Below are 12432 nucleotides of genomic sequence, written 5' to 3' on the forward strand. Positions count from 1 at the left end.
GGTCTATAAAGGTCGATGATGAGAACCATTTAGTGCTACAGCAGACACTGAGCAATTCTGACACTTTTATAATGAAAGCTTATGAAAAAATTATGTTTAATACAACACGCACAGCTTGAGTCAGAGTAAATTGACTGCTTTGAGTACATTAGCTGTATTTTTAATCATGCAGTCTGCTGTAGCAATTAGATTACTTTTATCATGGTAGAGAAAAAAACAAAATAAAATACTTCTCATATCAAGCTTAGTTGTTTAGAAGTGAAATTGCATTGGCTGAGCACTAATAGATGCAAATAAGTCTAATGTTTCGCCGTCCAATGCAATAAACCAGAGTGCTTATCTTCTTCATCGAGCAAATGTCCTATTCTGAAAGACACTTTTGTGTTTCTTAATTAAAAGAACCCGAGACCCAGAAAGCAATAGAAACATTTTCTAATTAACTCAATTGTGCAAGTGTCTATTGTCCTTTGGGATTGCAGAGCAAGCATGTGCTCTTCAACTTCAAGCAGCTATCTCTCGTTCCGCCGTGCACACGCAAACTCTCAACAGGGAGCACAAAATGAGGTTTTGTAGCGGGACTCTGTGGCCGCACAGCCAATCAGACATTATTCCAATTCAGCACCGCTGTGGTGCGCAATTAAAAGCCAAACACAGCTTAGAACAATGACACCACTGGAGGTGGATGCCAAAGAAAGTCTGTCATCTTGCTACTGCTTTCAAGGATGTGAGAGTCCTTCTGGCCCCGACCCCATCCAATCGGGTATGTGAATAAGATCTTGAGTGCACTCGTCGCTCACCTTTTTCGTGACAAAAGAATACAGCATCAGACTTATCAGACTGGGCTCACACAAAAATCTCACCAAGCTGCTTTAGGAAGCCATGCCAGGGAGTCGAGACAATAATGACTCTGAGATTGGCATCTTAGATTTACAGAAGAATCTTATGACTTGCTTGCAGTACAGGACTGCAATAGATGGGCTACCACATTTATAACTATGGTACATGAAAACATCATAATTATGCATGTACTTTATTGCATGTACATGATTGTACTGTAGTTTTAATTGCATGGCAAAACCTTTCATTTTAAAGAATTATTACAATTTTTTTATGATTGTATTCAAGTATCTGTGTACTGGCTAAAGTATCTAGTCTGTAGCAAGTGATATTAAGATTTTTAATCTTACTTTTTAAAATATGCAAAATAATTTTCACAACACCCACATAAAACAACAACAACAACAACAACAAAAACATTGCTTATGCAAAGCAACAGGGTAAATCTCACAGAACATTTCCTTTTCATATTTGACCTGAAAGAAAGAAAAAAAAAAAATGAAAATGAATAAAGAAAATAAAGCCTATTTAATTTTTATGACAATTAAGTAAATTTCCCCTAAACCCCATTCACATTTCTCATTACAATGCTAAAATGTTCTTTATAGAAATTAGAAATTCTTTATTAGAAATTCTCATTGTCTATATTATAGTATGCAAACTGTGAAGTGTTTATATAACATGTAGGTAATCATATCTTAAAAAAAATATATATATCTGATTACCTACATTAATGAGAGCTGGACTCTTTATTAATGTAATATTTTTATTGCTAATAGGATGAATGTCATGAAAACATGACATTCATCCTATTAGCAATAAAAATATTACATTAATAAAGAATCCAGCTCTCATTAATGTAGGTAATCAGATCTAAATATATATATATAGGGGGAAATGTTTTCATGACATTCATCCTATTAGCAATAAAAAATATTACATTATTAAATAGTCCAACTCTCAATAAAAGTGCACTGGTCATCATAGTAGAGGCATGATTCTAGATGCTGCGATTCTCTTTGGGTAGCCCAGGACTCATTATCCCGCTGTTTGTCTGATCAGAATGTAATGCGAGTGTCTCTGACCAGTGAGGTTGTGTTGCCTGCTAACGCGAAGCTAACAGTAACATGATCTATCCCCAGGCGGCATGCTGCGGGGTCGAGTTACCCACTCTCACACTTGTTAACATGCCAAATCGGAATAAGAAACTTGATGCCTTAACAGCCATGATTTGATTGAGAGTGCGTCATGATTGTGAGCGCTAGTGAGCGCACGGGCCAAGCAGGGGGAAAATGATCCATCGGTGTAAAACAGCACACACTGGCAACCCAAACTAATGTGTTTTGACAGCACGCCGTTGGTCAATTAACCCTGGTACTAGAGCATGTTTTACAGAATGAGAGAAAGACAACCCTGCACTTCGAAAGATACTCTCTGCGTTAAGGAAAATGACTTGGAAGCGATTTATCATGCCATGTGGTTATGTTACAGTCCAGCAGATGGGCGGTAATTTCAATATCCATTTAGTAAAGTTTCATAGGCGAAGGAACAATCTGAAAAGAGAGCATGGCTCATGAATATTAATTAGATAATGTAATATTCACCTAGTAGTCGTGACTGATTTTCTAAAAAGCAGGTGAGTGGCCGCTATCCACATTAGGATTACTGACTACACATTTTTATGTTTGTTGGGGTTGGCAGAAGCCAAAAACAGGTGGAGACAAATGTAGAATTTTCTCATTTGAACAGAATATTGCATGAAAGAAAAACTTCTTCAGGTGTTTGTACCATTGCTGAACAGTCAAGCCATACTGATTTAATGTCTCTCCCAAACAAGCCACGAGACTCACATAAGAGAATATTTGAAGAGAAAAAGAAAGACAACTGTGATAACAGTTCATGTGATATTGCGAGCAGATTAATATCCACCCTCTCATATCCTCTGTCAACAGCATTCAGATCAGATCATATCTTTTGTTATTACAGACGTTGCCGTTATTTGGTCTGTGATGTACGATACGTTGGGATGGTGAGTGACACCAATGATCAGACTCTGACTGAAAACTGATAATAACCTTGATTATGGTGCTCAAAATATCAGGGACGACAGCTATGAGAGACAACAAACAAACCAAAACCCTCATTCTCCATCTCATTTGTCCTGTCTCATCTGCTGACTGCTAATCAGATGTCTGTCATCCCATTTGTCAAGAAAATGTGTTTAGTGAGACACGGGAATAACTAACTGAAAGAAACAAACTTTACTACAGGTTTCAGTATAAAACTCACTTCTTTTCAAAATAGTAATAAGCTACTTTTTGTATTGGTGTAATGCTACGTTGCAGATTTTTTTGGGGTCAGTAATATTGTTTAAAAGTTTGTGACAGATGTCTAATTACACTTTATTTATTTTATCAAAACTATAGTAAAAACAATAACAATGTGAAATATTACAATTGAAAATAACTGTTTTCTATTGTAATATATTTTAAAATGTAATTCATTCCTGCGAATTTTTAGCATCATTACTCCAGTCTTCAGTGTCACATGATCCTTCAGAGATCATTTTAATATGCTGATTTGCTGCTCAAGAAACATTTCTTATTAAAATCAGTGTTGAACTGCTGTGCTGCTTAAAAATGTTTGCGGAATAGCATTTATTTGAAATAGAAATCTCTTGTAATATTATAAATGACTTTAATGTCTCGTAGCTTCTCCTACACTGCAGGGACAAAATGTGTCTTTTCTCATATGTTTGTTTACTACTGTAATGCAGTTTTAACTTGTTTTAAATGTGATTATCTCTTCCTCCAAAAGGCTTTATAATGTGAAGCAGGCAGACGGAGAGTCTGGGGTTATATTTTTGTTTGTTTACATAATTCAATTTCAAAGGAGCAGGGTTGACAGGCCTGGTAACCTTCAGATGTCCTCTGGGGCGGTCTTGGGGGCAGCAGGGAGAGGGGAAGAGAGGGAGATAGGATTAGGTCAAAGGTCAGCAGAATGGGAGGGCTAACTGTTCCATCTGTCAGGCTGTTGGCTGATGATGTGTTTGGCACCCTGCTCTAGTTCGCCTCCTGTTGCTGACTATGACTGAGGCTTTCTACACACTGACAATCAAACAATCCCGCTGAACAACTGATACACATCGTACTTCACAAACATATATTGAAGTCTCACAACTTGTCATGTCTTAGCATTTCTGTAGCTTGACTAGTGGAACATGACGGTAGAGCTTGCCAAGGTCATGAGTTCCCAGGAAATACATACATACTGATAAAATGCATATGTTAAACATTTGCTGTAAGTAGGTTTGGATAAAAGCGTTTGCAAAATTAATAAATGTGATGTAAATGTATTGATATTCTTGACATAACACTCAATCTCATAATGCATTGGTATGAATTGAGGGAAATGTTCATTTTAAAATGACTTATTTTAATAAGTACAGACAAACATCTTTAAAAAGTAACTAGAAAATGGTTTCATTTAATTAAAAACTTAAATATTTTGTCTATATACTTTGTGCCAGTTAGAGAGTTAGTATATATATATATATATATATATATATATATATATATATATATATATATATATATATATATATATATATATATATATATATATATATATTAGTACATGCACTGCCCTAAGAAAAAAGTGAAATAGACCATGAATAAAAAGACTAACAACATTCTAAGATTATTACTATGAGGAGGATAAAAAAAAGACTTAATTCAGACACTTTTTCATTTACAATAGCTGTCTATGTAGACACCCAGGCAGCACATTAGGGTTTGAAACAGAGCCAATCAGTGTACAACGTGACAAACCACAAGACAGATAAAGCTTTTCATGGTTGTGATCAAATTAAAATGCAAATACATGTAAATGTCTAATAATAATGGCAATTTATAAAATTTGACCCCATTAATTTGTAGTTAATGTTCAAAGCACATGTTCCCAGTTAAGTTTGCATATTAATAAGTAAGAAAAGAACATTGATTGTGGTGTTTGATAGAGCATCTCAAAAAATTGATGAGATCAAGGGGCATTGTGTTGGGCATCAGGGTACCCAGTGTGCAAAAGTGTTTCAAAGGGCTGGACGGAGTGTGTTCATTATTCACAGTAATTTTGGCAGAGCTGAATAATGTCTCAAACTGTCTCTGTGCAGTGAGGTTAATTATCATCGAAAACAGACGCCTTGAGCTTGAGCAGCGGAGCGTTGGAAGAATAACCAGAGCTGTTGTGTTACAGACATTTTCTTTTGTTGCTCAGAGTCAACAAAGCTGTGTAACCGCAGCAGTGCGGAGACCTTTCCGAGCCAAGATGGTCGGGTTCAAACTGTTGAACCTGTCAACCGGCCTCAAGGCTTGAACGTTCTCGAAGAGAGCCATGACAAAACGAGTGTGGCGTACTGAGAGCTACCTGTCGGAGTGATTCTACACGCAGGACCGTTTGTGACGAGTGCCGTAGAACGGATGTGATGTTGTGTGACCGTGAGGGTTGAGGGGACGTTAGTAATCACAGGTTATGGATAAACCTTTTTGAATATGTGTCACCATCTGAGACTTCAAACAAATTGGTACAAAAACAAATTGCCCGTTAATTTACATTTACCCTCAGTCTGAAGTATCAGGAAGTAATTGTGCGTTTCTTCAACTTCAGGCACTTTAACCCTTTTATGCATGGTGTCCACTACAGCGGACAGATATTTGGAAGCCATTTTGAACCGTTTAGTAGTACCATTTGTCACCAAGTGGTGAATACCCAAAGCCTTGTCTACGATTCCATTTAATTAGTGTCTTCGTGTCTCTTTGTTGTTTTGAGATATTACATCATATAATCAAAAAGGCGGAGAGAAGAGGAGATGCACCAAGTACCTCAGGAATAAGTGTTAAATCCTTTTATTCTCAGAAAACCAGACAGGTACAAAAAATATTTTTCAGCTAAATAGGACGTAAGAAATACCTTTATCCAGGTTTTAACAATATTTTTCTTGTACATTTTTTTCTGTGGCCACTACAGTGGACGTCATGCACCAAAGGGTATATTATGCCTATTGGGTCTATATATGGGTTTCTCCTTATTTGTATGTTTTAGTAAAAATGATGTAATTTACACTTGAATATATTTTTAAATAGTCAATATTAAATAGTCTTCAGATTTTATAATTTATTTCAATGCTTAGGCCTATACAGTCTATATTTATTTATTAGGTCATATAAAAGTGTAGGCATATACGAGGACAGGGATATGTGTGCATGATTGCATTTGAGGGGGTGTGTGTTTGTGTGTGTGTATTTGTGCTCATGTATAATACTGGTTTTAATAGTAAGTTGGCCATTTTTAAAGTAATAAAATAAGTTCTGAGACATAGCATGTTATGTTTTTCAAATATCCTCTCTATTGTTATTTAACGTTCCAAGACTTCTGATGCAAAAGCCTCTAAAAGCCACATCTGTCTAAAATGAGATGACGATATTGAGTGAATGCTCTCCATACATACTATACGTTAATCAAATACTTTCACTTCAAACCCGCTAAATCCCAGCCTCATCCCATTCAGAAGTACTGGTACTTATATAAAAACCTATACATAGGAGTCTGATAAAAAAAAAAAATTCATTTCAAAGAAAAATGTCAGACGACTTTTGACAGGCTTTTGCATCTGAAGTCTTTTTATTTGTATTCATACATTTGCTCTTAGTAAATGTTTTAAAATTTCTGCCCAAGCATGAGTTCTATTGAATCACTTTTTATACCGTTGCATACGGTATATACCGTAATGCATAGTGTCCACTACAGTGGACAGATATGTAACATCAAAATATAATATATTGGGGAAAAAAATTTATTGGCATGATTTTTCACTTGTTTAAAAGTAAAAACAAACATTAAAAAAAAAAATTACTTTGTGATTTAATAATTCATGCATGAAAGGGTTAATGTTTAGGGTGGATTTTTATTAAAACTGATTTCAGTCTTTTTCTTTTTGTTACATACCTTCATTAAACATTTTTGCAACTTTTCAAATGCCTTTTATGTATAGATTATATTTTTGTGGGTTAGGGTTATGTCGCAGACCCAGACTTTCAATCTTAAAATGTTAAAATCCATTATAATATTTTTATTGTCACTGTCCAGAATGGTGTAATTTGGTCATATTAAGCAAAAATATATTTTTAATTTAGCATAAGGAGTCAGATATTTTATTCCTAAAAACATCAAAATTCATTTTTATTACAAAATGCTAATCAACACAACACCATTACTTTCAGGAAAAACAACAACAAAAACAAAAAAAAACACCTGGAATACTCTATGATGCAAGTATGTCCAACCTTTGGACATTGTATATAGGCAAATTAAATAAACTAATGCAGTCGTTCTTAAACTTTTTCTGCTGGGCCCCCTTTTTATAGAAAAAAAATATTTTCAAGCCCCTAATCTTAGCCTCAGATGTCACGCCCATGGACCACTTGACGCATCAGGGTCTGGTGCATAAGGCACAGAAAATGGGAAACACTTCAGGAGTTTCAAAGTTGTCATTGGATTGGTTGAATCGGCCAAAAAAAAGCCGACGAGGACGAACTTCAGCTGACGGTGCTGAACACAGTGAGCAAACTTAGTTGGCCGACGAACAAAAACTGCCCGATGGCCGACCGTGTGTTCCGGGCTTTACATGTCAGTCAGACGGCCTCTTGGGTAGTCTTTGGCCAATGAAATCTGCGATTGAGTCCAGCCCTTCGTCCATCAATTTGAAGGTCTAGCTATGTGAGACTATCAAGCCCCCACCTATATGCACCCACATAAAGACAGTCTCAGACATGACCTTGCTTGCCAAATCCTATAGGATTTATGTAAAACATTGTAATTAATACAACAGGGAAATCAGAAATAGAAAGGGGCATCAGTTTACTGACGGGAATTTGTCGAGGAGTGGCACCGCATCCAGTGTAGACAGCATCACTGATTATAATGGGCTCTGTTTGCTTTTGTCGTACCACCTTGCGCCACTGGTGTAGAAACATTGTTTTGGTGGTTGTGAGGTTTGAAGTAGATCCATTGTCTGCTTTACTTTACCTGGCACTGGCAGTCCTTTCACAAACTTAGTGAATATTCCAAGCTTAGTGCAGAACCATGCATCATTCAGTTATGTTTTTTACACGGCTCCCTGTAATACTCAATACTGATTCTTCAATCGTGCCATCTAGCGGTCTGTTAGTGCACAGTCACTACAACTGGTAAGAAACAGCTCAAGCGTGTATTGCGAGACATCTTGAGGTAATAAAATATGTCAAATTAATATTTTGTGTTCAATTATTTACTTATGTGGTCATGTCCCCTAGTTTTGGAACCACTGAACTAGTGAGTGAAAAGGAAGCTTTAAGGAAGTTTTAAGGAAGTTTTAAGGAAGCTTACTTTTAAAAGAGCCAAAAGTGCTTAAGAAGAACTGTTGTGGCATGGCAATAGATCTTAAACAGTGTTTGTCTTCATGTTTTGTCTACCTAGCGGTATGACATAGTTTCAAAGTTGTCATTGGATTGGTTGAATTCTACAGGATTTCCGTGTCATCGTGATGCAGTGCCATTGTTGCAGTAAACCTGCACAACGTTTTTGAATGAACTATTTATTAGATGCAAGTCAGTCTGTTATTGTAGGGACATCGACATTTACATTTTCAAGCCCCTAAACATGGCACGTAACAAAACGAACTGTGATTGGTTGCTTTACATGTCAGTCAGACAGCCTTCTTGGGCGGTCCTTGGCCAATGAAATCTGCGACGGAGTCCTAGTTTTGGAACCACTGAACTAGTGAGTGAAAAGTGTGTTTTAAGGAAGCTTACTTTTAAAAGAACCAAAAGTGCTTAAGAAGAGAACTCAGTTGTGGCATGGAAATAGATCTTAAACAGTGTTTGTCTTCATGTTTTGTCTACATAGCGCTATGACAGAAAGGCAGAAGGGTAAGAGTGAAGTATATCTTTTTCATCACAACACAGCATCTGTCTGTGTTCCTCTGTTTTTGCCACACTAGATGGCAGATTGTGACAGGTCCATGCATCTTACTTTTACAGGCAGCACCTGCACATATTCAACACAGTGGATTATATTGGCAAAGAACAGCTCAAGTATTCTGCATCAGGACTTGCCCATTCATCACTAATGCAGGTCCGTCAGGGTTCCTGGACGCCCCGGTCAATACAGAACTCTTCTTCCCAGGCATTCATCAGCACAGGCACCGGTTGGCACGGAGACGTGTATGTGATGGAGGAAGGCAGCTAAAACAGTAATTTAAGACACTGTAATGGAGTGTCTTTTTCTGGCTGGATCTCAGAAGGGGCATATCTGTCTGAGTCAAATGCGGCAACCCTTTATTTTACAGTTGTCTGCAGGAAGGCAAAGTGATAATTAATGTGGTGAATGTGTCTCCAAGTGCGAAAGCAAGGGTGGAAGTGAAAGTGTACGTGTGTGAGAGTGTGAGTGAAAGTGAGAGCGAGAAGTTGCATGTGTGAAATCGAGTATGAGAGATGGGCAAAATGACCAGACACCTATAGTAAGGTACTGTTGGTGTAGGAGATGACTCGAATATATCTCAGGTCTGGGCAATGGTGTCACGTTACACTGTAAAACCAAACAGTGAAATAATTAAATTAAATGAGTTTGTTTCACTCAAAAAATTATGAAAGTTCATTGTAATTAATAGAAAAAGTTGAATTGTAGTAAGCTGAACTTAATATGATTGAGTTGCAGCAGATTTCTAATTTCCCAGCATGCTTTGCATCAGACTGTATAAGCAAAAATTAATGTTGAAATTAAGTGTTATTGTGTGTTTTTGCACAAGATTAACATAGGGAGACATAAGTTAGTGTTTAATGTAAGTTTGTGTTATGTTGGGATTTACAGGGGTTCTGTTATGTTCATCTACCCTTGTGGTGAAGAGTAGAGCCTCGGGTTAGGTTGAGGATGGGCAAATTTTTTAAGACCACATATACTGTATGTTGTTTTTATTATATACATGCAAGTATATAATGACAGTCTCTTTGATAGTTATGTTAGCATGTGTTATTTGCTATCTAACATTTAACCAAGATCTGAATGTGAGCAAATGTGAGCAATGTGGTGATCTCGTATGGCAACAAATTCCAGTCCAAGACTGTTATAATGTGAAGTTGATATCCAGTATCTAATAGGATAAAAAAAGAATCTCTGGGACATAAAAACATCTAGCTAAAGAAACACCCACACACAAACAGCTGCAGACGTTTCAGCATGTTTACTTGAAAATATGAATGAGCATACAGTGAAATGGTTGATGGTTACACGATGCCTGAATTCAGCTCCATGATTCACAGTGAGAGCTGTAGTGTGTTGCGGACCGAGGCACAGGGCACTTAGACAAACAAAGGCATGCAAATAACAAAACTCATTTACTTGCTTATTTACAATTAGAATGAGAAGCAACATGTTTGGTGGCCGCCTGTTTCTCAAGCTCATTATTTCTCAGCACTGGCTGAACAATGGAAGTGAAAAAAAAAACTGAAACAAAATAATAAAAAATGCTGGGGCTCAATCAATGCCATTCAGGGTTTCATTTTTTATGTCAAAATGATGTAAAACGAATACAGTACACTGAAGCTGAAATATAACCAAGTAAAGACCTTTGAGTGTTGTGGAAAAAAAGTGGTTTACTTACGTGGGATTTTGTGCAGTTCATTCATGAACTTGTCTTTGACTTTGGAGAACATCTCATCTTTGGTCTCGCGGGGACCGGGCCCTGCTGCCTCTGTGCTGTTGACCAATACCTCAGGCGCCGCGCTGGGCGCAGGGTTCCCCACCAGAGCCTCCCTTCGACTCATCGCTGAATGTGGCAGCCAGACAGAAGCTAAACATGAAAAGATGAGAGAGGGTTACTCATACTATCTGGAATATTTAGTAAGGAAATATCAGTAGCAATATCTTTATCCGTTGGATAATGTATACCATGTGGATTTGTAGGTGCCTACAAATATGGCATGATAAATTTATGTAAAACAGCTGCAGCACAGTAGTGGGAATTTTGATTCATTCCAATGATTTGAATCTTTTGATTCTGTTAAACAAAGGCTCATTCAGATTCATTCCAGTGAATATGTAGATTACATCATTGGACAAATAAGTGGCACCAATGAGTGTATTATGTGAGTCATTGAATCATTCACTCAACTGTTAACGGATGCTCACACAGAGCACATTTTCGCATTTCACCGTGCTTGCCTTTTCATTGTTTTTCTATGTAAACATACGCTAGATGGGTGTGTTAGACCGTTGTGGTCGAGTTGTACATTTTTTGCAGTGTCTCGTCTTTGACAGCATTCTGATAAAATGGCAGTCATGTTAAAAGTTAAGTTAAAATATCGTGTCTCTAGCTTTTGCCCTGCGATTTTGCATTCTGTGTGAATAGCCCCTAAGAATGTCAAGAGAAGCATGCTTTTTGCTAGCATAATGGTGTAGTTACGAGTCACGACATCTACCAGTAGGGGCTTACTGTCAAAGCTAACAAGCCAAACATTGTTAAAAAGGAAAGACTCACATGCCGAACTGATTGAACAACATGTCCCTTTTTGTTTAGTCATTAATTGGTCCAGTTCATTCTGTTCGTTCATGAATAAAATTCTCATTTCATTCAGACTCAAAACACTGACTTGTTGAGTGTAGTGGCATATTCGTTTTGAAGTCTTTTGAAGCCACCAAAGCAGTCACACACTTTACAATGGAAAATCAGTGCATCAAAGTCGTTCACTTAAAACACTGGGTTGTTCAGAAACACTGGGTTGTTCACAACTCCACTAATGGGGGATATAGATAGAAGGCAGATAACAGGTCAGGATGTGAGAGATGGAGCGAGAATGAGAAAGATGAAAACTCCAGCGTGCGAGTGTCTAATTTAGTGTGAGAGGAAGGTGGAGAATGAGGTGTGACTACGGGAAGCCTTCGACTGCAGTATGCTCTGAACAAATGCGCTTGTGAGGTGTGTTTAGCTGTTTAAACATCCTCCCATCCATCCCTCCTAATCTCTCGCTTGCGTTTACTCAGTCCTCTGTTCATTTACTCACTCGCCTACAGACTCTCTCTGCCTCACCAGTTCATATGCAGCCAGTATCGCATCTCTTTTGCTGGTACCGCTATGACCCCAGGAGGCCCTGAAGGCCAGCAGTAGGTCATGGTACGTGCTGATGAACAGCGAGCAGACTATGAGCCTTGTTCTCTTCTAGCCACAGGGCACGCAAGATCCGCCTACTCCCGCACAGCCGGTGTCGCTGCCATTGTACCTGCTCTGTAATTACTGCCATTGTCAATCACTCAGATGGAATAATAATAGATCGAATGAATGCGGCAGGTACAAAACCTCAAAGTTTAGAGGAGTCAGAGTGAACTTGCAGCAAGTTTAATTAGACTTTCTATCAGGTGGGATGGCCCTCCTCCTTTCTCTACAGGTGACTGCCTGGAAAGACTAGGAAACAGTTGGAGCTGTTGCATTGGACAGGTTGTCATTGCTGTGCTCATGTCGCTATGGTGACAGCAGGATTGATGACCTACAGGTTATACGGAATACGT

General features: G+C 37.9%; 2 protein-coding genes across 6 annotated transcripts in view; one reads left to right on the plus strand and one right to left on the minus strand.

The window, feature by feature from the left end:
- Positions 1-12432, plus strand: part of LOC127510966 (fish-egg lectin-like) — a 736337-nt gene that overhangs the window by 169831 nt on the left and 554074 nt on the right. The gene's annotated exons all lie outside the window — the stretch shown is intronic.
- Positions 1-12432, minus strand: part of syt1a (synaptotagmin Ia) — a 206109-nt gene that overhangs the window by 28147 nt on the left and 165530 nt on the right. For all 5 annotated transcript variants that reach the window (XM_051891164.1, XM_051891163.1, XM_051891162.1 and 2 more), the window contains one exon: positions 10532-10720. In XM_051891164.1, the coding sequence (XP_051747124.1) occupies positions 10532-10694 (163 nt within the window). In that variant the 5' untranslated portion in view covers positions 10695-10720. The remainder of the gene's footprint in view (positions 1-10531; positions 10721-12432) is intronic.

This window comes from Ctenopharyngodon idella, chromosome 4, assembly GCF_019924925.1.
Source record: "Ctenopharyngodon idella isolate HZGC_01 chromosome 4, HZGC01, whole genome shotgun sequence".
In the NCBI taxonomy this organism is placed as follows: domain Eukaryota; kingdom Metazoa; phylum Chordata; class Actinopteri; order Cypriniformes; family Xenocyprididae; genus Ctenopharyngodon; species Ctenopharyngodon idella.